This window comes from Cuculus canorus, chromosome 3, assembly GCF_017976375.1.
Source record: "Cuculus canorus isolate bCucCan1 chromosome 3, bCucCan1.pri, whole genome shotgun sequence".
NCBI lineage: Eukaryota > Metazoa > Chordata > Aves > Cuculiformes > Cuculidae > Cuculus > Cuculus canorus.
The window spans coordinates 119172462-119194900 of NC_071403.1; the positions used below are offsets into that span (position 1 = coordinate 119172462).

General features: G+C 43.9%; 1 protein-coding gene across 6 annotated transcripts in view; it reads left to right on the plus strand.

Annotated features, from left to right (window-relative positions):
• Positions 1–22439, plus strand: part of EVA1A (eva-1 homolog A, regulator of programmed cell death) — a 208062-nt gene that overhangs the window by 117616 nt on the left and 68007 nt on the right. The window contains exon 1 of one of the 6 annotated variants that reach the window (XM_054063344.1): positions 11725–11774. The exons of 4 other annotated variants lie outside the window; for them this stretch is intronic. In XM_054063344.1, the coding sequence (XP_053919319.1) occupies positions 11729–11774 (46 nt within the window). In that variant the 5' untranslated portion in view covers positions 11725–11728. Of the gene's footprint in view, positions 1–11724; positions 11775–19984; positions 20274–22439 lie in introns of those variants that run through there. One more of the 6 variants, XM_054063343.1, reaches the window with a different exon arrangement.

Sequence of the window (22439 nt, forward strand, 5' to 3'; positions counted from 1 at the left end):
GAGTAACCTTTCTAGTCAAGGTTTGAATTGCTTCTCAGACCACACCTGTTGCAGGGAGAGAGGCCAAAGTCCCTGGACACGCTGAGCAAAGCAGGTTGGTAAGGGATGATGTCCTGTCCAAGTGGTTGTAGAACCTGCTGCAAAATCTTTGAGTGTAGTCAACAGGCTTTGAGTCAGGTCTCGGATGATTCTGTTCTGCAATAAACACAGAGGAATGGCGGTAATTGTAGACCATGGTTTTCATTTTGGTCACTACAATGTTATTATAACTGATTCCCAGTCCACAAACACACCCTGTTTCCTTCACATGCCTAGCAGCTCTTAGGAACCAAACGTGCTGTTGAAAGGGAGCTGCAGATAATGTGGTTTCCCTGAGCCTTTCAAACATGTTATAAAACCAATGGAGCCAAAGTAATCGTCATTATTAGTAAGCAGACTTGGAGCCTGAGTCTGGATCCGCTGTGAGTATAAACAACCTACGTTTGTGTGTGTCCTCTCTGCCTTTGCTGACTGAAGTTTCACTGTGAGATTAGGGGCTGAAAACTCGGAGATAATAATTTCAGCTGTGTGCCTCTTAGAGCTATAAAGCCCATAGAATATCAGAAAATTTATTGCTGTGACTTAGCTGCAAACTCCCTGGAGAGGATGAGGGCTGTGGACCTCATGATAAATAGCACGTGCTGATATTTAGTGAATGATAATGCAGACCACAGAAAAGTATGGAGAGAGGAAAATATATTCCCATGGGCTGATAACAAATGTAAAGAGCCAAGAAATAGTTTAGAGTGGGAGAGAAATTCCCTAGCTTCCCTTCTCCACAGATAAGTCACTGCCTTACTGATGCGCTGCACAGGACCCAGCATTGATCCCTCCAGCACCAAAGTTACTCCTGGCAATGGTTCAGAATATACAAATTCACAAAGCCCCGCAGGCAGAGCAGACCTGATAGTTTCCAGCCCCAGCTGGAAGGTGATACACGCTGTACTCAAAGCAGCTGAAACGTCTTGTGGCTAAAGCTCAATTGGTTGTTTACAGGCCTTCTCCAAAGCCCCTGTGCCATCTGCTCCGTGTACAGAGTAGATATTTTAAAGAGCATTTCTCTGTCACCACTTCCTAGCTAGTCCTTTTCCAAAGGGCTGAATAATCATAGAACGGTTTGAGTTGGAGGGGACCTTAAAGATCATCTTATTCCACCCCTCTGCCATGGGCAGTGACACCTCCCACTTGATCAGGCTGCTCAAGACTGCATCCAACCTGGCCTTGAATAATCCTCTGTCTTCTGGCATCCAATCAGCAAGGGATATCCCCACTAGAAATCTACCTGTGCCTGGATATGCCCTTTTGGAAGAGTCTTATTCCCTGATTGTGAACAGAAATGTGTCCCGTGACGTCAGATGGCACTGGGTGAGCCCTACTTGGTCAGGTATTTAACACGCGTGTGTACAGACAGCACCGTTCTGGTGAACGCTGGGCCAAGTTATGTCAGCCCTCGAGGCAGGAGGGTTTGTACAGCTGGTGGGTATTGCAGTAAGACAGGGGCTGGAGTCACCCACAGCCTCTTTTCCCTTTTGTAGTCTTAGTCAGAGGTGGCTGGCAAGTGGATGGTGCCAACCAGCTGTGTCTACTCCTTGCACTCTGGGATGGGGAAGAGGCCAGGCATGGTGAATTCCTGACAGATGGAGGCGAGGGAGGAACGAGAGGGGCAAGTCGCAGCCTTCAGGCATGGTGAATCTGCAGTGGATGGAGTTGCTTCCCCTTGATGCCTACAGGAAACCTGTACCTACTTCACCGCTTCATTCTGACCTGCATTAGAGGTTGGTCTTTTCGTCTGAAATATTGTATGCAAAGAATCTGTGTATTCATCCCCAATCCTGGCTTGGTGCTCCACAAGCTCTGTGAGTGTTGCGGGTCCTTCCAGGGTGATACCTGCTTTCGCAGAGGTGTCTGCACTGCAGTGGTGTAAAATGCCCACCCCATACACCGCTGCCGTGCTTAATCCACAACTGAAGTGATGAGAGCTCAGAGGCAGAGAACAGCAATTGCCTAATGACTCTGGGGCAGGAGGTGGGAAATTATGTATGCAAACAACTGAACGTGAAGGATAAGGCTTTGCTTGCAAAGCAATTTGATTCAGAGGGTTCCATCAGTTGTGGAAATGCAGCCTGTTGGTGGTCAGAGATACAGTCATGACACTTCCAAAAGACCCAGAGTAGAGCTGCAGCCTGTGTCCAGTGTGATGTGCCTCTGCTTGGCCTCGTAAGGGGAGAATTAAAGTTTTCTGTGTGATTATGTAGAAACTGCAATAAAACATATGTAAACCCAAACTGTGGGTCATGAGTTTCAGATGCTGGAAAGGAAGAAATGATAGATAGCCTGTGGCAAAATCCGATGTGTGTAAGTGTGACTGCAAGAGATCAGAAGATGGCATAAGCATCTGATTTAGAATATTTGTACTGCAGATGCAGATTCATAGCATACGTTTAGAGCTTATAGGGAACAGACCATGCAGTATGTGATGCCACACGCAGAGAGAGTTCGCGCACTGGAAAATCCATTCTCCTGGGAAAAAGATCATGGAGCAGCATTTATTTTTGAGAGGCACCCTTATGTTTTATTTATTCATGCTTTCTGTCATGATATTTGAGAGCATTGCATTTCATCACTTGGAGAACGCTAGTGGGGAAGGCAGGCAGGAGAGTACCTGTGCTTTGTTCAAACTCATTTCCCTGTGGTTGCATATCATGCTTGTCCTGTTTATTTGACCATTGTGCATCCTGAGAGCAAGTTGTGTGTAGCCAGGTTTAGCTAATGATGTGTATCCTGGGAGAGATGCACTGGAAGATGTCGTCATAGATAGTAGACCCAAGGAGCAGGTCAGTGACATGCGCACAAGTAGTAAGTCCAAACCTTCCTCTGGAGTTTAAAAATAAATGAACATGAACACTGTGCATTTTTAAACCCTTGTGTGCTCAAATCAGAGCAGCAGTGCCATAAATAAACCTGTTTTTCATCCTGGCTCCTTCCACGTAACACAAGGGAGCTGGCTGTCCTGCCTGTGCCCTCCCTCTGCTCTACCTGACAGCCCTTTTAATAAGCAGATTGAAATGCTGTTTGTTCACCCTCTGACTGTTCAGCCTCAGCTCGTTGCCTACCCTCTTGATGGAGTGGAGGTGACTGGTGGAGGCACATCCCTACCAGTCAGGAATCTCTCATCTGCGGTGACATACAGACCCTCCTGTACATATCTCCTTCATAATAGATGAAATATCACTTGGGTGAGGCCAGGGGAGCAACGTTTCTCCTTCAGATCCCTTTTCCAGTGACAAGAGGCTGCTCCCAGGGTATTGATCAGGCGGCCAAGGCCTCTTACTGCTCTCTTTGCTGACATTGTCACTCAGCATCCTCCTGCAGCACAGCTAGGGGGAACAGGGAGTCCTTTGGCTACATTCCAGCCACCACCAGCTGCATGCTCCCCTCCTGAGAAGCAGATCTGGTCCTAGAGAGTTGGCCTAATGCAATGAAATTTAGGGAAAGACCTGAGGCAAAGCTGCTGAGCTGGAGGGAATGGATCATAGAATCATAGAATCACTAGGTTGGATCATTACTGGGAGAGGGAAAGCGGGAAAGACTGTAGGAAGGAAATGGCAACAGCAAAGAGAAATGATTGGCAATCAGAGAAAGGTGGGGCTGATGAAGAAGGAATGGAAGAGAAAGCTCTGAGAATAGTTACTCCATCACTTTGTAGATTGTACAGGATACTTGATACTTTATTTTTTAATGTTTTTATTCCAGCTCTGATCTGCGAGTTACTGCAGAGAGTTGTTTTATTGTTGTGTGCCCAGCTTTTTCTGTGTATGAAACAGGGATAATGGCCATTAGCAACTCTATAGCAGGTAAGGGCATCTTAAGATCCTAGCCTAGAAGTGTTGACACTTGGCATTATTGATAGACATGTGGAGACAGGCTGTCTCTGTGAATACTCCTGTGAAAATCTTCTTGAGTGTCTTTAAATCTGGCAGCTCCTAAAGCACATGCACCAAACCTGAAGCACCTTCACAAGGTCTGACGCCGGCACTTATGCCCTTAAATATTCTGCCTCCTCGTGACAGGTTTTGCAATGTCTGGTGACGTAGAGGCTGTCATGAGGGGAGGGAGCAGCAGAGCTCTGAGCACATCGTAAGGACCAGCCAGCCATAAGATTCGCCTACAGCTCCAAAAGTGCGTTGAAGGTCTCTGCCTGCACTGGAGACCTGGGCCGACCTTAGACAAGTCATTTATTTCTCTGTGCTTCAGCTCGGTATTTTAAAAAGACAAGTATGAGGATGCTTCCCAGGAACGTGATGAAGGTAATTAAGGTAAAGAGTAGGACGTGATGGGGTGTATTGCGGTTCCATGGAAGCGCACTGAGAGAAGTTCATCAGAAAGGTGAATTTTTGTCATCTGCCATTCATTATGCCGTTCACCTTGCTGCACTCCGCCCTCAGTCAGTGATCATTAACATCACTCAGAGACTTGAAGTGATTTTAACAAATTGCCTGAGATGTGCTGTTTCTCATTTCAATAGGTCTTAGTCAAGATTACAGAGGCAAATAATTCAGTGTAACAATGCTGATAGCAAAAGAGTCACAGATGCTGATATCAAGAGACTTAACTAGTCCATTTTGATCTTTTTTGTCTTGCTTTTCTCATCTCATCAAACAATCACTGCTGAACTCCACAACTGGGTTTCTTTGACATCCTTTCTTAGGATACAGAGCCCAAGCTTGCTCAAGCACTGGTCTTTTTGAAGATCAGCATTGTGTGTCTTCAGATGTGCTCGTTCTCTTTTCAGACCCCAAGTAAGTGAGGTTTTCAGATATAAGTTGTGACCATTAGCCTCCTACTTCTCCATCACCATCTCTGTGCTTGTGCTTCACTTGCACATGTGTGTGAGGTAGATACGTTGTCTGCTGGGACATAGTAGGGAGCCAGAAATGTTTAATAGTTTGGTGTTCAGCTATTTGAGAGTTTCACATCTTCTGAACCAAGGCAATGTTTTGCCTTTATTTTCTCCCCACTTTGCTGTCCCAGAGCTGCCCTGGCAGTTATTACATTATGTCACAGGGCAGCTGGAACAAGCTGTTCTCTTCACTCTTTGGAGAAGTCTGTCTGCTTTAAAAGGGCAGGGACCCTTGTAGAGGACACTTACTTTTCTTCCATTTATGTCATTTTCCTGCTCAGATGTTTGCTTTTCTTGGGGGTGTATGTGTGCCTCTAAACTTTCAACAGGAACTCTGTTGAAACAGCTATTTCATTTCTGCCGATGGAAATTCACATTTGTGTTTAGTGGAAGGACACAAAGACACTTTTTAATCACAAAAAGCTGATGATTCAGACATTAAACCAGAATCTTGTCGTTATTACTGGGGTGACCCCCAATATATGTAGTTCAAAACAGGTTTCTGATCTCCGCAGAGTGGCTCTAAGCACTAACTTTTCCGTGTGCCAATATACCTTACTGCTGTTCCTGTGAGTTAGCTGACTTTCCCCAAGTTGGGAAACATTCACAAGCAGAGCTGTGAGTGGAAGTGACATATTTACCTCGCCTTGTCTCCTTTCATCCCGTTTGAGACCTCAAACTGTCTTAGAGCATTAGGAAGCCCCACTGAATGAGAACTTGAAGTCAGTACTGGTGGATGTACCAAATCTCTGTGCTATCTCCTGACACTGACATTAACTGAATACATTGGGAATGGGACAGAAAATGACCTCTGTGAGAGGAGTTTCAGGGATATGGGAAACAGGAAAGTCTTAGAAATAAAACTTGGGAAACCAGCTCTGCCTGGTATGTTTTTATTGCAATTAAGCAAGGAGCTGGCTCACATGCAGTTATATCTGAGAAACGGAAGAATCAAACAAGAACCAGAGGACAGAGGAAAATATCTTGTATTGATCTTTACAAATAAAGAGCAGTCATTAAAAAAGCTAGTAACTATCCAAATAAATAACTTTGGCTTCCGTCTCTAGTAAAACAGTCTAAATAAGGAAAGAAGAAGAATTTGCTGTGCCGTGCATTGAGGTGGAGCCTTGTGTATATTAGCTAACGTTCCAGACAGTTGCCAAAAGAGAACATAAGTGATAGAAAAAGAAAGAAATGCATTTTGTTGTGACAGAATAATGGAGAAAATACTAACCAAAGAAATCTGTAAGCATTTAAAGCAAACCTCATCTCTGGTGAAGAAGAGTTTATTGAGTTTTCTGTGTGACTCAGAGCACTCTTCAGTTATTAATTCAGTTCCTCTAGTGGTATGTAGGAAGTATGCAGACCCTCGACACAAGTGAACTTTACCATTGAAAAAGAACATGAATGACACACATAGATTTGTAAGAAGCAAATCCAGACGTAACTTAATCACTTAGTTTGATCCAACTGCAAACCAAGTAGATGAAAAGAATGTGGTCATTCAATTTGCGTAAATAAGATGTCTGTTCATGTACTGAGGCAATTAATGTATTGTTTTTTGAAGAATGAGCTGAGAAATTAATTTAGATTGACTGGAGAGGAAGATTATAAAACAGGCTGAAAACAGACTGGAAGGAGCAGAAACACAGTGATGAATAAGTGCCAACACTTGGTGGGAGATACCTCAGGGGAGCAGTAGGGAACAATGTGATGCTGTTTTCGCTTGAGATCCTTATTAATGATTTGGAAGAAAGGGTGGCTATGATGCAACCTGAGTGCTGAGATAGTGCTCATCTTGGGAGAGATCATGGTCTTCAAAGCACTAATTCTAACCACTTTTGATCTGGCAAATTTTGGATAAATCAGAATCACAGGAAAAGTTGCAAGAAGGTTCAGTCTAAGGGCCGTACTTAGAATCATACTGATCGCACTTGTCCATAGATATTTCCCTTTGATATCTAAGTCCATGAGGTCAACCATTCAGAGCAAACGTAAGTTCTCTTGGTTTCCACTATAATTGAACCACTCCCACTTATTTAACTAAAGTTTGTTCAATTCTATCCACATTGGAGTCTCCGTGCCAGAGCCTCCTGGCTGACTCCATAAACATACTGTTTTTTTGTACTGGTATTTGAACATGTATCATGCTTCTAGTAAGTATCTTGATACTATTAAACATGTCAGACAGCGGGCTAGGGAAGCAATAGAGACTCGTAGGGTGTCTGCTTTCCTGCTGAATTTACTCTTCCCCAGACTATTTCCAGAGGCCTGAGTTTTACTCACTGGAAGCTGTGCTTCAAGATTGTCCTTTGCAGACTACCGTCATTGCTTTGAGAAAGGAGTTTTAGTTCCTTGGGTCATCTGTTATTTCTTGCCTTTGGTGGTGGGTGTTCAGCAGTCCTACTGAGAGGAGAAGATCATGGTGCTGGCTGGGAAAAGGGATGGGGAGACGCAGCTTGCCTTGCTGCCCACGTCTGGGCAAACGGAGCTGCACAGGTAACCTCATCCCATATCAGGAAAGAGAGGCAGGAAGAGAGATATGCGAAGCAAATTTGCTCTCATTTCAGAATGCTTTTCTTGGCGTTGTCCATCACTAGTTGTAAGGCGCAGAAGAAGTTATTCATCCATTAGACAGTGCTGTGGTGCCCCAGGAGCGCTACGTAACCGTGCGTCTCTTTTGCAAGGGTGGGATTATCTGTGCTGGATTATCCATTTGCAGGCCACCAGTTCAACGGGACTGGTTTATATTCTGTTTGTGAACTCCCTGGGGCCGGGAATGTCTTAATGGATTTCGTTTACACAATGGAGTTGCATCTTTGGGGTCCTAAGGAAACATGCACTAGATAGGAGGATGGAGATTAGGAGGCAAATTAAAGGATGAGTGACAAACGAGGCAAGCCACAGCCAAAAGGCAGGTGATAATGGAGAGAGAGAGAGAGATATCATTAACCACAGGATCACATTTATTTCAGTCCCTGCAAGAATCTCAGTTTCCTCCATGGAGTCTTTTTGTTTGAGTAGAGATACCATAAAATATGGCGCTCTGAGGGTCAAAAATGCCACATTTCCTTCTCCAGTGCTTGGATGAAAGAAACATTCATCACATGTTTCCATGCCTAAGCGAACGTTGGTTTGGGACTTGAGTAGGAGGAATGATTAAGAACTAAGATTTAATTGCTTGATTCATTCTCAGATCATTCTTTACAGGTTTTAGAAAAGGTGTTATTACCTATTACTGCTGAAAGACCATTATTTTAATTGTCCTTTGACAGGAACGGAAAACAAGGGAATCAGTTACTCAGCGTGGTCTATTAGTAGTGTGTTAAAGGAAAAAGCAGAATCTCATGAAGTTTTCCCAAAGATGACATTTATTAGGTTGTAAAATAGCCTCCCACAGGAGCATTTGAAGCCCTGTCACTTAATTAATAGGTTACTGAGACCAAGAGGCCATGAGGCCTCCCTCAATTCCTTGGGCAACCTGCCCTATTGGGAAGTGTCCCTGCCCATGGCAGCGGGGATGGAACTGGATGATCTTTAAAGTCCCTTTCAACCAAAACTATCTCTGTGATTCTATGAATTCATTGCTGTTTGAACTGGAGCAAAACTTTTAAAAAGCTCGTTTGAAGATTCCCAGTGACTGCAGGTATCTCACAGTCCTTGCAACGTTCTTAAAGCAACTGGATTTATTTTCTGTTCCAAATGTCTAGATTTAACTTCTACCTATTGGCCATTGCTAGATCTTTTACTCTTAAAGCTGAAGAAAACTCATTAGCTAATTTGTGTCCTCTCTTTAATTACTTATAGTTTATCATTAAGGAACACCTCAGCCTTTTCTTTATAAAGCTAAAGAGGTAAACCTTGTCATGTCTTTCTGCTGAATGAGTTTTCCAAATTCTTCATTCATTCTTGCACCTTTTCCCTGAATTCTTTCCCATTTCTTTGTATCTGCAGCCTTTGAAATAGGCTCTGAATACCAGCAGCTGTTGCCCCAATGCCAGATTTGGATAATATCTAATTTCTTTGCTTCCTTTTGGTATTACACCTCAAATACATGCATTGCCCTGTTGAAGATATCAGACTGGTAGTCCATATTAGCTCAATTAGATTCTATAACTTGCTAGGCCTTTCCAGATTTGCCTCTGGCCTCCTTTCTCATGTATGACAAGCAAGATTTCCATTGTTTTATCTTACATTCAGGACTTGCCGTATGTCTGTACTGAAATTCATACTCTTTGCTTATGTGCAGTTTACTCGATGTTCTTGAGATTGCTTTGCTTTATCGTCCTCTTTATTCCATACCACTTCCAAAATGTCAGAAAGTTATCAGGTAAGAATTCAATTTCTTTCTCCCGTGTCAGCAATAAAAATATTAAGTAACAACTGGTAAGCCGGGATCTATATTGAAACAAAAGTTCACTTGCTGAGTGAACTTTTGCCATTTACTATTTAATTTGTAAAAGGTATCAGTTCACTGGTCTCCAATTAATCTACATATCTACACTGTACTATGTTGTTTTTAAAACAGTCAAGTTTGTTACTCAATAATTCAAGTCTGGGGCTTTTCAGAAGCCCATTACATCAAACCTATTACTTTTATCGGTGTTGTGGTTTAACCCCAGTCGGCAACAAAGCACCACACGGCTGCTTGCTCAACCATCCTCACCCTGCTGGGAGGGGGGAGAGAATCAGAAGGGCAAAAGCGAGAAGGTTTGTGGCTTGACATAACGCTTTAATGATTGAAATAAATTATAAGATAATGATAACAACAACAAAAATGATAATGATAATAATTGTTGCTCACCACTCACCAAGTGATGTCCAGCCAGACCCTGAGTAGGATGGCCTCTGGCCATCTCTCACCAGTTTATATGCTAAGCGTGATGTCATATGGTAGAGAATATCCCTTTGGCCTATCATTTTCACGACCTCCTCTTTAGGGAAGAATGTTTGAAGTGCAACATAATATTTTGATAGGATTTTAAGGCAGTTTGATTTCTGTGTAATGTGTATCTTCCAACCATGTCCTATGGGGTTCCGACAGAGCAAATGCTCTTTCTGAGCTCCTTGAGTCATGAAGTCTGCACTTTCATGGGACTTTTTCCATTGCTTCTATAATCTCTGTTAGAAATGAGAAGGCATTGACAGTGCTGCAAAAGTGGGAAGAAGGCTTTCATCACCCCTCAATGTCTTATTACCTTCTTAATTTTTAAGAATGGGATCTTTGATCTTATGTTTTCTTCTGGGACGTGCTCATGGATAAGTAGCTACTGAGAGATTTGGATTGGGGAACAGATCTTTGCCCTCAAGAACAAAAAGATTTCCACAGAAGGTCTTCCAGTAGGTTGTGTGCCTTAATTTAAATAACTCTTCATTGAAAACTTATGCTTTCCACCAACCTAGTGCTGCAAAGATGGTTTTGGTGTCAGTGGTGCAAACTAGCTGCACAGCCATCCTGCTATTAATAAATAGTGTCTGCAACCACAGTGATGTTTTACTTTTTTTTTTTTTTTAAAAAAAAAATGCCTGCTTTTAGCTGTGCTGAGGAAAAATAATGCCTACTGGAGTGTTTCTGCCTCCGACCATCTTCTGGTTGTGACCTGACACGAACTTGTTTATGTAATGTTTCCTAGCAGCAGTGCTGCTGCTGGAGATGTGGCTGTTCCTGTGACATAAAGGTAGCTCCACCTCCAATTTTAAAGGTCTTTCTAGCTATTCAATTCAACAAATGCCAGGCCAGGGAGGAGGAGATTTCTTCACAATCATTACAACACTGGTGCTGGAAGCCGGCAGTTTTTTTCTACGCCTACTGTGCCAGGTGAGCTTTCTGTTTATTCTTTTGTCTCATAGTGTGTTGCCAAAGACTTCTCTTTTTCTTGTGTTGCAATTCCTTCTTTCTTGTAGGTAAGGGGTTGAGTACCAGTGAGGTGATTCCTGGTTGATATGTGCAATTTTTTGCTCTTCTGCCAAGATGAACCACCTGGTTTGGGAAGATTTTGATGTCTTAGTTCAGGGGTGGATTTTCAAACAGTTGACTTCACGGGAGCATTGCTGTGGCAGTCTGAGGCTTTGCAGCTGACTCTTCATGGCTTTAGTATCAGCATATTTAAAGAGTTGATCTCCATGTAACAAACGGTTGCCCAGGGAAGCTGTGGCTGCCCCATCCCTGGAGGTGTTCAAGGCCAGGTTGGATGGGGCTTGGAGCAGCCTGGGCCGGTGGGAGGTGTCCCTACCGACGGCAGCAGGGTTGGAACTGGATGAGCTTCAAGGTCCCTTCCAAGCCAACCCATTCAATAATTCTATAATAAACAATATTTAGTTTCAAGCTAGGAGTTTTCTTCATCATCTATAATATTGGTGGAAGTCACGATTTCTTTACTATGGCACAAATCTAATGTGGGCAAGGATAGACATTTCCAAATGTGCTTCCAGAGCGAGAAATCCATACCTTGCTTCATTCAAGAACAATGGAAAGAGGGCCTGGAAACCCCTTTATTTCTTTGAGCTGCCTCCATATTTCAAGAGCAGAGGCTTTGTAGCACAAAGGTGTAATTTAAGATTATTCCTATGCTGATTAGAAGCACTCAGTTCTTTACATTTTAAGAATGAAGTGCTCTTAGGGTGGAAGTGGTGTGTCTCAGCTGAAGAGTATGTTAAAATAGTCTGCAACACATCTGGCAAGAATCATATGGCGAGAATCAGATCTGTAAGTCTTAGATGAGTTAGACTGCTCCGATGGAGTGTGTTCCCTGGGACTGTAATTCTGACTCATTTCCATGCCACAGGCTCATGCATCCATTCACAGCAGACCACAGACCGCAACACTGGACGCCAGGTATTCTGCTTTCTTTTTCTCAGATGGTAGAGCGTATTTATAGGGGCTTTTATTTCCTCTTACTTTTTTTTTTTTTTCTTTTTGCCGTTTGTTCTTAATTTTCCCTCTTCTCTACTCTTTCAATTTCTATATGGGTAAAATTACACATAAGTTTAGAATTTATGTTAACATGTACTTGTCTCTTGTTCTGGCTTGTGACGGCTTAGAAAGCCTGGAGGGACATTCTGTAATTTAATGTCCATTCATGTGTGTTTTCAGTGCTTCTCTTTAAACATAGCTACATACAGAAACCTTGGCAAGAACGAAAATAACAGAAATGCTGTCCCCAGTATTCCATGGAGTACAAAGCAGTCATTACAGAGATGAATTGTCCTTATTTTCTATTGGAATATAGAATCATGGAATGCTTTGGGTTGGAAAGGATCTTAAAGCCCATCCAGTTCCAACCCGGCTGCCACCCATCCTCATCCTATAACTCCATGCACTTGGAAAAAGCCCCTCTCCAGTTTTCCTGGAGCCCCTTCAGGTACTGGAAGCTGCTGTAAGGTCTCCCCACAGTCTTCTCTTTTCCAGGCTGAACAAGCCCAACTCTCTCAGCCTGTCCTCATAGCAGAGGTGCTCCAGCCCTCAGACCATCTTTGTAGCCTCCTCTGGACCCGTTCCAACAGTTCCATCTCCTTCTTATGTTGAGGATTCCAGAGCTGGACACAGGACTCCAAGTAGAGTCTCATGAGAGCAGAGTTGAAAGGGAGAAACCCCTCCCTCGCCCTGCTGGCCACGCTTTGTTTGATGCAGCCCAAGACACCATTGGCCTTCTGGGTTGTGATCACGTTGCCGGCTCATGACAGGCTTCTCACCAATGAGCATCCCCAAGTCCTTCTCATCACTTGTAAGGCTGTCCCATTGACTGCCCAGCTGGTCTCTCTCTCTGTTAGCTGCTGCAGCCTGGAGTTGTAAGTATTTAGGTAGATGATGCCAGAGCCACCTCATCTGTAGTCCCAGCAAGGGAAGCTCTGAGAGCTGTAGTGAAACTCTATAATCCCCAATTTATATTACTGCAGAATACAGTATAGTATGGAGGTGTCTGGGCTGTCTCCATATGGGGTAGGACAATGCCCACACGGCACCCAAACTAATGTGCTCTGTTGGTAGGGCTTATCAGTTCAAGAAGCAATTTCCCTTGCACGGCTTCACTGCATCTGGACTGAGCTGATGCATTGACCTACCAAGTGCTGTCCTGCAGCGTGAGGTGGCGTTGTCACATTAGTGGGGCATCAGCTTGGAGACCTCTCCATGTTGTGGTAAAACTGATAATTATAATCTACATGGGAAGCACCTCAATTTGTATTTCAGTCCTAAGCATCCTCAAAGTAGCCAGTGCACTTCTGTCCTTTTTCTCCTAGGTGTCTGGTACGCCTCTGGCTTTCATCGCTCAAAGCAAATTTTGCCTTGTTGGCAAACTGCCTCATTTTAATAACCTTCTGGTTTGAACTTGCTGTATATAAGCGTGGCTTTGGTTTGCTTCAGATGACCAGGGTTGTATTCTGCAGCGCACAAAACATTAGAAAAAAGCAGAGAATGGAACTGATCCATCAGTAATAGCACCGCAAATGCATTTATTTACTTCTGAAGTGCTCAGGGAAATGCTTTCCTTGATAACCGCAAACTGCCATACACGTAGATTGACAGCTGAGTGGTTTTGCTGAATATAGAAACCATCAGCTCTGTATATAGACTAAATGGAGGTGTAGATACCTTGCTGAAACCTCTGTGACACAGGATCATTCAGGCAGGATAAGGTCATATTAGAAAACTTGCTGGAATTTCGAAGCAGAATCTGACAAACCTTGGAAGCTCATAATCCAGTGTTTTGCCTGGATTCTCCTTTTCTGCCGCTGCAGACTACTTCTTCCAAAAGATGTCAAAAGAAGAAAGGTACTTTTAAGTTCCTCTTTGTAAATGAAACCGTAGCTGATGGAAAAATAAAGCAATTGATGTAATGTAAACCTCCTGGAGTAACTTAAGAAGGTGCTACAGAGGCTTCCCAGCAGTTATACATTGAGAAACATTCTTAATCTCCTAGATAATGTGGAAGAGGAATGACATTTATTATCTACAAGTCCTCACAAGCTGAGGATGCAGTTTATAAAACTGTATTTGGCTTCCCTTCCTTTTCCTCCTTTATTGTAATCCTTCACCGTGGATCATTTCATGTCCAAACTCACCTTCATCTGTTATCATGCTTCAGTGATTTATTGACATAAGAATCTTCTGATTATAAGGCTAGGAGAACATCCATCAGAAGAACTGAGAATGTGTGATCATTTCCTCTCAGGCTGTCATTAGCTGTGGCTGTCCTTCTGGGAGTTTTATCTTCATCTTTCTATTTCCAGACCAAAGCATATGTTGTTTAAAAATAATTTCCTACAATTAATCGTTTGTTTTCTTGGGCTTTGAAAAACTTCAGTTGAGATGAAATATGATCTCTATATTATCTGCTAAAAACAACCCAAACTGTCCACGTACACTCTTAATGAATGAGAAGGCAAGTCAGAATTAATAGATGGCTTGATTCAGCTTCCTTCCTTCAGGATGGGCGATACAAAGCTCTACAGATAATCCTATGATCATATAAAACATTTGTGGGATAGGTAGGATTTACTGTCATAGTGTCTTTTCTAAAATCATTTCCTTTTTGTTTAAGTTGCTTTGGTTTTAAATGACATGAGTTGTGGTGAAATGCACCTCTGGTATTTTCCGATTGCGATGCAAAGCAAAATGGGAAAGATTTTGTCTTCAACGAAGTTCTCCTTTTAATGAGACACTCCCAGGTTAAAAATACCATTCAAAAGTGACTTCCCACATCTTTTCTACATTAGTGACAGATTAAGGAAGAAAATGTGGAGTATGTCTGAAAGTGATAAGTTGAGGTTAGAGGTCCAGCCAAAGTCAAGTGCTAGGGAGTTTCAGCTGTAGAAAGCTGATGCTTTGAATTATAATCAAGTGATTAATGTTTCTAACATAAGTACGTTTGGGAGTTACAAGGACTTGCAGCAACAGCTTGGGTAAGTATGGTGAAACCTTCTTTTAGAGATGTTTTATTTATAGCACATTCATTAGGTTGGACAGAATGGACAACATGTGCTTATGTGGTTAATGATAAATCCATCTGAGGACTAAACTAGTCTGCTGAGTTATGAGAAAGCCATTTGTAGGTCAGATTTTTTCTGGAGAGGGACGGACTTGAGAGCAACAATTCTTATGTTTGGGGTGGGGAAGCAGGGAGAGGGGAGAAGCCAAAACCAGCTTTCCTCCTGCTGTAAAATATGTAGGATGTGAATGTTACAGACCTTCATTCATTTTTAAAGGTCATTTGTCTGTGAAGTCTGTGTTGCTGGCTCCAAAATACCAAAAACTATATGGGAAGGAGCAGGCATGCTTGTAAAGGTATAGGAATATTTATTCTAAAATAGCAGATAATCTAATATTAACATGTGAAAACTGCAGTGATCTCTATGAAACTGGAAAAGCCTTCTCCCTGGCATTATAGTTTTGCTTGTGGGTTTCAGGCATCCTAGCATGAAATAAAAGGTATCGTATATAAGACTTCCTTCTGTTTGAATTCACCAGACCTTAATCCTGCTGCTGCAAGTGGTTTAAAATAGTCTTTCAAACAGAAGTATTTTCCCCTGAGTGATAAAACAAAGTGAGAGTATAGCTAATAAAGTTTTGGCAGATAGTTAGTATTGTGGTTTTAGTTATGGATTTACCAATAGGATAAAAGGCCGGTTCCCCTCTTCCAGCCCTACCCAGGGTAGCGTGGGTCTTTCATCCGCAGGCCCCACTGGTTTCCACCCTGGATTATGGTGTCATTGGATTTCAAGCTGAACTCTGGGCAGTTCTCATTTAACCCCAACAACCAAACCAAACCAAACCAAACCAGAAAAGGCAAGATGAAGACAAACAAGTAAAACAAACCCCTTATTCATTCCTTTTAGACAGCACCCAAATGCAAAAGTGTATTATTTCTCTCTAGAAACTCCTTAGTTGCCTGTCTGGATAGGACAGCTAAACCTTAGAGACCTGAGCACCTCATCGGTGAATGAATTATCACAAAGGGGTTGCGTGTCGCACATCCTCACAAATAAACAGACAAAACCTGTCCTTTCGAGATATACCTTTTCCCCTGCCACTAGTCTTATTTTTGTTCATCAGTGTGATGTTCATCGCCAAAGAAAGTTAATTGCAAAGTGACTACTCTCAAAGATGGTGTCCATACCTTTCCCAGGCGTTGCTGCAGGTGCTGTTTGTGAGTGAACTCACAAACAAAAAAAGCTGTCTGATTATGTTGAGTAAATGATTTTAGAGAGAGAAACTGGCATCTAGAAAAGAGATATTTAATTATATTTATAAATGTACAACAAAACCAAGTACAGGAAGCTACCTGAGATTAAATCACATTGGAAACTCAATTTATTACTCTCAGCATAATGAGCGAATGAAAGATAGGGTGGCTTCTCCTCTCTCTTGACACTTTGTAATCCAGAGTGGATGCCCTGCTGAGAAGATACACTTTAATGCCACATAGCTTATTTGGCTCCAGCGATAACTGCACAAAACCTAATTGCCTAATCAGAGCCTACCTCAGTCAGAGGGTGCACAAGATTACTTGTTCCTGGCATCAAAAGGCACGATGTCACTATTGTCATATTTATTTTATAGATATGAAATAATCTGTGCTCTGTTAGGACATATCTTGCTTTTGGCTCCCATATTGGATACTGAAAAATTAGGTGCAGGGATTGAAAGGATTATCCAGGCTTCCTCAATAATCCCTGGAGCAGAAGGCACAGCTCCAGAGGTGATTCAGTGAACCTGTCTTAAACTATGTTTGGCTAAAACAAATCATCCTCCACCAGTGCCAGTCTCTCTTTATTAACTACAGAGAGACAGCATGGGTATTTACTTCAGATGTACCTTTGAGATAGCTGCATCCCACCCCATGGATGCTTTAAACTGCAAGGGCAAAGCTGTAGGGGAAGACGAGTTCCTTGCCTTGGGCAGCTTACGGACGAAAAACAGTGTTGGAAGTGCAACGAATAAGGATGTTAAATCTGTGTAGAAAAGTCTGAGACTCACAGGAGCAAGCCTGTGTTCGTCCAAGGCTTCAAGATGAAGAAAAAGTCTTGTGAGGTTTTTGGATTACTTGTCATTCTGAGACTAGCTGTATTTTAGATAGTTGGTTAAGTTAATTAAATAGCACCAGGGCCCTGCTGCTGGAAAACTTTTATCCTTGTTGTTAAAGTTCATCATGGCCTTGTTTATGACGTTTCAGGGACAGCTCTCTGGTGTGGCTTGAACATTAGCATCGGCCAGAGCTCGTGCCCAGCAAGCGGTGTGGATAGGGCTTTTCTCCTTTGGAGGTTAAGGGCATTCAGCCTGCAGTGTGCATGTGGCTGGGCCATGCCTGCTGGCTCCAGGGCCAAAGACCAGCGCTGACCCTCTTTATTGCATTGTGAGGTGCACCAATAGTCTCTTACCATCTCTTCACCTACTGTTTTTTATTATTTTACCCAGTCAGAATCAGACCCACAGGGAAACAGGTAGAGGATGCTGGGCTTGATACCTGCTTGCTTTGAAATCATATGGCGCTATCTAATTCCCTTCCGCTGTTCTCTCTAATCTATAAAGACTTTGGCCAGGACACCGTGAGCTGCATCGTGGGCTACCCCATTCACTGACTTCAATGGGCCACGCTGGATTATGTCAGGGTTTGGAGCTGATAATGTTTTTTTGAGCTGGTTGTGCGAACAGATCTGCAAGATCTCTTCTTGACAGTACACCAGCTCTGATCTGAAAGGAGGCACAGCCTTAGACATCTGTTTTAAGGGCATAGCTATTCTGAGCTTATTTGAACTCAATACAAAGCTCTGTTTATATTTCTTTGATTAATTGAAAATAGCCTCTTGTTAAGGGAGTGACAACCGATACCTTAAGATTGTGCTCAAGTCATTCACAAGAGTGAAAAAAATACACCAAAGGTTAGGCAGGTCAAAGCCCTTGTTTGGATCAAAGCGTGTGTTGAATGCTGTATAAATGCCAAATCTTAAAGTATTTTGTATTTAAGGTTGAAGTTTGGAGTAAAATGATACTATAACAATAAATGCCTAATTCAGCTTGTTAACATGCTACCACATTTACAAAGGCATAGCAAAAAGAAAGATGCTGCTGATGGAGCAACTGGATACCAGTCTGAGTGTGCTAAAATTTTACAGCCTATGTGGGATCCTTAATGTAATACCACATCCAGTTCTGGTAGGCACATTTCAAAAAGGACTTTGGTGCAATGGAAATGGATCTTGAGAGAGTGATGAGCACAATTTGTGGTCTGTCTGTAAAATCTGCCTTACTGTGAGAGACTAAAAGGGCTCAGCTAATGTTATTTATTCAGGACAAGGTTATGAAACAACTTGTCTGTGGTTTTGTAAGGTTGTGCCTACGTAGCGAGGGAACAGTGGGCTCCAGTTTCTACTTAATGCTGCATGGCCTGAGTGCTTTTAACCAGAAAGTGGAGGAACCCCAGCTATGCCCAGGCTTGAAATATTCCTGCTGTGCTGAGGGTAAACTGAGGTTGGGCTGTACCTTGGTGGGCTGCAGCCTTTCTCTGTCCGTGCCCGATCTGTAGCTCCCTGGAGCAGATTGTTGAGTGATGGTCCGAGTTGAGGGTGGAGGGTGAGGCCAGACAAATACAGATTACAAAGGCAGCCTTTCTTCTTGACAAGGTGATAGCCACTGAAATAACTTATCTGGGGCAGATGCTGAAAGCCTCTGTTTCAGGGTGGGATGTCTCCTTGAAAGACGTGCCATAATTGGTGGTGGTTCTGGTGTTGGCTTCTGACACAACATTGCAGGTGATCAGACCAGGCGATTGAAATGATCAAGCAAGTGATCTCACCTGGCCTTAAGATATCCCTATAAAATAGGACTATTTTAAAGTTCTTACTTTAATAGGAATATTATGTTCCTTTTAAACTGATTGGGAAGTGGAGGGGTCTCAGTAAGGCCATCTTTATCCTGAGAAAGCTCAATTTTCAAGGAAAACAATCTCCCACCACTTCCAAATTTGTGGCCAGAATGACTATGTTTCTATTTTTTTTCTTTCCAGGAGAGAGTTGAATCTGAGTTTAGGATTGGGTTCCAACTGTCTCTAGAGCTTATTGTATCTGGTGGGACAACTTGGAGCAGAATGAGGGGTAGTTCACCTACTTCCAAGTGAAAAGTTTCTATTGACCTGCTCCTCGGTCTAGAGTGACCTATTGTGTGGACATCTCATCTACCATACAGTGGTGGTGTAGGTCCTAAATTGGGAAGACAAGAGGACTCCATAAAAAGTGCCATGGGCTCCTTGCAGGGGGTTTATGGCACTGCCTACTGCAAAGGCAGGTGGGATTTGCAGAGATCCTAAAGTCAAACGAGCTCTGGGCTGCTTTCAAGGACACGTGGATACCAGGTATTAGGTCTAAAGGATGCTTTAAAAGCTGCCACCCGGTTCAATAGCCATTGTCTCCAGTGTGTAGAGAGGCGTTCAGAGGATTTGCCTTGCTGGAAGATATCCATCCAGCTTTGTTCTCTTCAGGCAGTATCTTGCACCCATCAAGGCAAAGGTTTGACCACATGTCCAGGGTGATTTTCTCCTTCTGTGGGTCATGCCATACTCCTGCCTCACTGGTGCTTGGGCTGCTGCCTGCCTTGTCCCTGAAGTGTGTGGAGCTGCGTGCTCCTCACCAGGCTGTGCGCAGGACCCCAGCAGCCCTGGTCCATCTGCTCAGCCATCCCCATGCACCGGGAACTGTGGACAGTGCTGCGTTTTGGAATCCTGGGCAGAATTAGCTGGGCTTTCACAGGCAGTGGCTGACCCACTGGGTGCAAAGGGGACATTGCTGCCTGCCTGCTGCCCTCGGGCACAAGCTGGAACATTTGAGGAGTTTAGAAAAGGCAGAAAGCTGCTGAAAATGGCATTTTGCTCTCAGTGTCTAACAGCATCACACTGCCCCTGCTCAAATAAATAAACTCTGACGGGAATCCCCCCTCCCCCCATTCGTTCCTTGCTTTAATAAAACTTGTCACAGTGCTGTTTTTTTTTTTTTCCAGTCAGCAGATTTTTAGGCTGGTTAATGAGGGGGAAAAATTTCTCTCCCCCCCCCAAATTGCCTCCCCTTTCTTTCATGTCAGGGGCCAAGTTTGGATTGGAGCCTGGTGAAGTTTCTGTGTCATTTCCTGTTGCTGCCCTCCTCGACACTCGCTCCTGCGCTCCGCTCCGCGCTCCTCTCCTCCCGCAGACGCACAAGGCGTCCGCCCTCCCAACTGGCAGCTTTTGGGGAGGATGTGAGAAGGCTGGGGCATACCTCACGCACTCGCCTGTCACGCTGCATTCCTGCTCTTGCCATCCCCACGGGCTCAGCTCCCAACCCACTGCAAGCAGTGATGAAGAACTGAACGGTAAAATAACTTTCTTCTCTCCGAGCAGCTCAGCTCTACTTTTCAGGCTGCTGGGAACCTAAGGCGGTGAGAGCTTTCACTTCTCTCTTGCAAACTTCTCCGATGATGCCCATGGTCCTGTCCAGGCAGGTGGTCAGGAGGGAGGTGGTGGTGGGATGCTGGTTGGTTCATGGGTGGGCAAGGGGCTGTGGTTCGGTCCTGCGGCGTGCGGGAGGGACAGGGAAGGGATCAGAGACTGCTGGTCATGCGGGAATCCAGCATGGGTCTCGCTCTGTAGGAGAAGTCAGCGTTTGTGAACTCGGGCACCGATGCTGTGTTGCGGATGTTGGTGGCTTGATATGACTGATGGTAAAAGGGATCTATATAAGGGAGAGAGAAGTCAGCACGGGGCTGTACAGAAGCCAGGAAGGCAGTGAGGAGAGGTGAGGGAAAGAGCAGAGGGTGCTCAGCATTTTTACTTACGTGTTTGTCTTCCAGCTTCACTCTAGTGTTCACAGCTGTTTCCTAGGGCTCGCTCGTGGTAGCGTTCAAGAGATTTGTGGGTGTGTATGATCCCAGTGATTGCCTTTCTGACCAGAAAGAACTGATACTTGCGGGAATCTGTATTATACTCGCTTGGAGGAGCAGGCAAGAATCAGCTGGCATCTGTAAAAACCTGCCTGTAATGCCTTTCCTCTGACATTTCCTTATTTGCTCGCCGAACACACGTATATTTATTTATTTGGTAGGAAAATTACACAAATGCTTGTGCTTTCAAGTGAAGCAACTGTGACTTCATGTACTATTTCTGTCATTCCTGACTCGTTCGGTCTTGACTGTTTCTTGGACAAACAAGGCGTAACAAACTGATGGATAAATCCTGAAGCATGTGCTGGAGCCGGTTCCTGGAGCTTTCAGAGTTAAAAGGCTTTCTTGATCTCACTGACACAGGGCAGTAAATTTCAGCATGTCAGTAAGTGAGAGAAAAAAGCGTTCGCAGAGCACTATACACCGACAGATAGAGTCAGCGCGGCACAACCCCAGGGTCTTCACAGGCAGGATTAGTTCCCAACACCTCCAGCTACTCAGCAGTATTTAGAAAGGTCAATGATATGTACAAAATTTAACAGCCAATTAGAAAGAGGGGAAAAAAAGCCTTGGAGTTGGCCCTGGGCAAAATGATCCTAAGGCTTTCTGTACAGTGCGTTTACCCCCAAGTCATTGCTTGATTCGTGTCGCTCCTGCAACTCTCCCTTGTTTTATGGTAGCTTTGAAGCACAGTCCTCTCTGCCTGCCTCTCCACCCCCATCCTGGATAGGAGTGAGGTGAAAGAACATACAAGACAGGGAAGGTAGGAAGAGGGCTTTGGGGATACCCTGAGCACATCAGTCCTTCGTCCCAGCCTCCAGCCATGGCATGTCACCTCCCATGACCAGGGAAATTTAAGCTCCCTGTCCAGCCTTGGCATCCCTTGTCTTGCTGCCATAAGCAATGGGGAACCCAGGAGACCTGGCTGACAGTTTTGTTTGGAGTTGGTTTCTAGGTAAAAGCTCAAAGTTTGTTTCATAGTTTTTTTTTAGATTGAATTTTTTTGGCTCTTCCCATCTCCCAGACTCTTTCTCAGCACTGTGCTGCTCCTTGGTGATTACTCAAAAAGGATTCTTCACTTTCAGCATTCCCTTAGACCTGTGCTAGTGAGGTGGTCTTGATGGTCCGTGCTGTCACGCTGCTGAAACACATGGTTTGGTCTGAGACAGCTTCTGCGTGTTGCTGGGAGTCAGGATGGACCAGGGCTCTCCAGAAAAGCAGTTTGGATGCAGCCTTCTTTTTTCAGAGTGTAAGAGAGTTTAATAATATGTAGGCGTCGGGCCATGCCAGTTGGCTTCAGGGCTGAAGAATGGGCTCTGGCATGGTTTAATTTACTAGCAGAGACGTAGCCAAGAGGCTAATGAGCTCATGTAACAGGGGGAGGAGAGAAGCTGTAGAGTAATCACTCCCAGCACCTCCAAGGAGTTGAAGAAACAGCATTTACCTGGAACTGTGCTCTGTATTGCTTCGTATGAAAGGAAATGGAGTGACAGGGTCATTTTTGCAGGCATCCAACAGGCAACTCAGCTCTGAGGTGAACTGAATCATTGCCTGTGAAAGGTGACTCGGGGCTAAACTGCCCTTCAGGTGTTGCTTTTG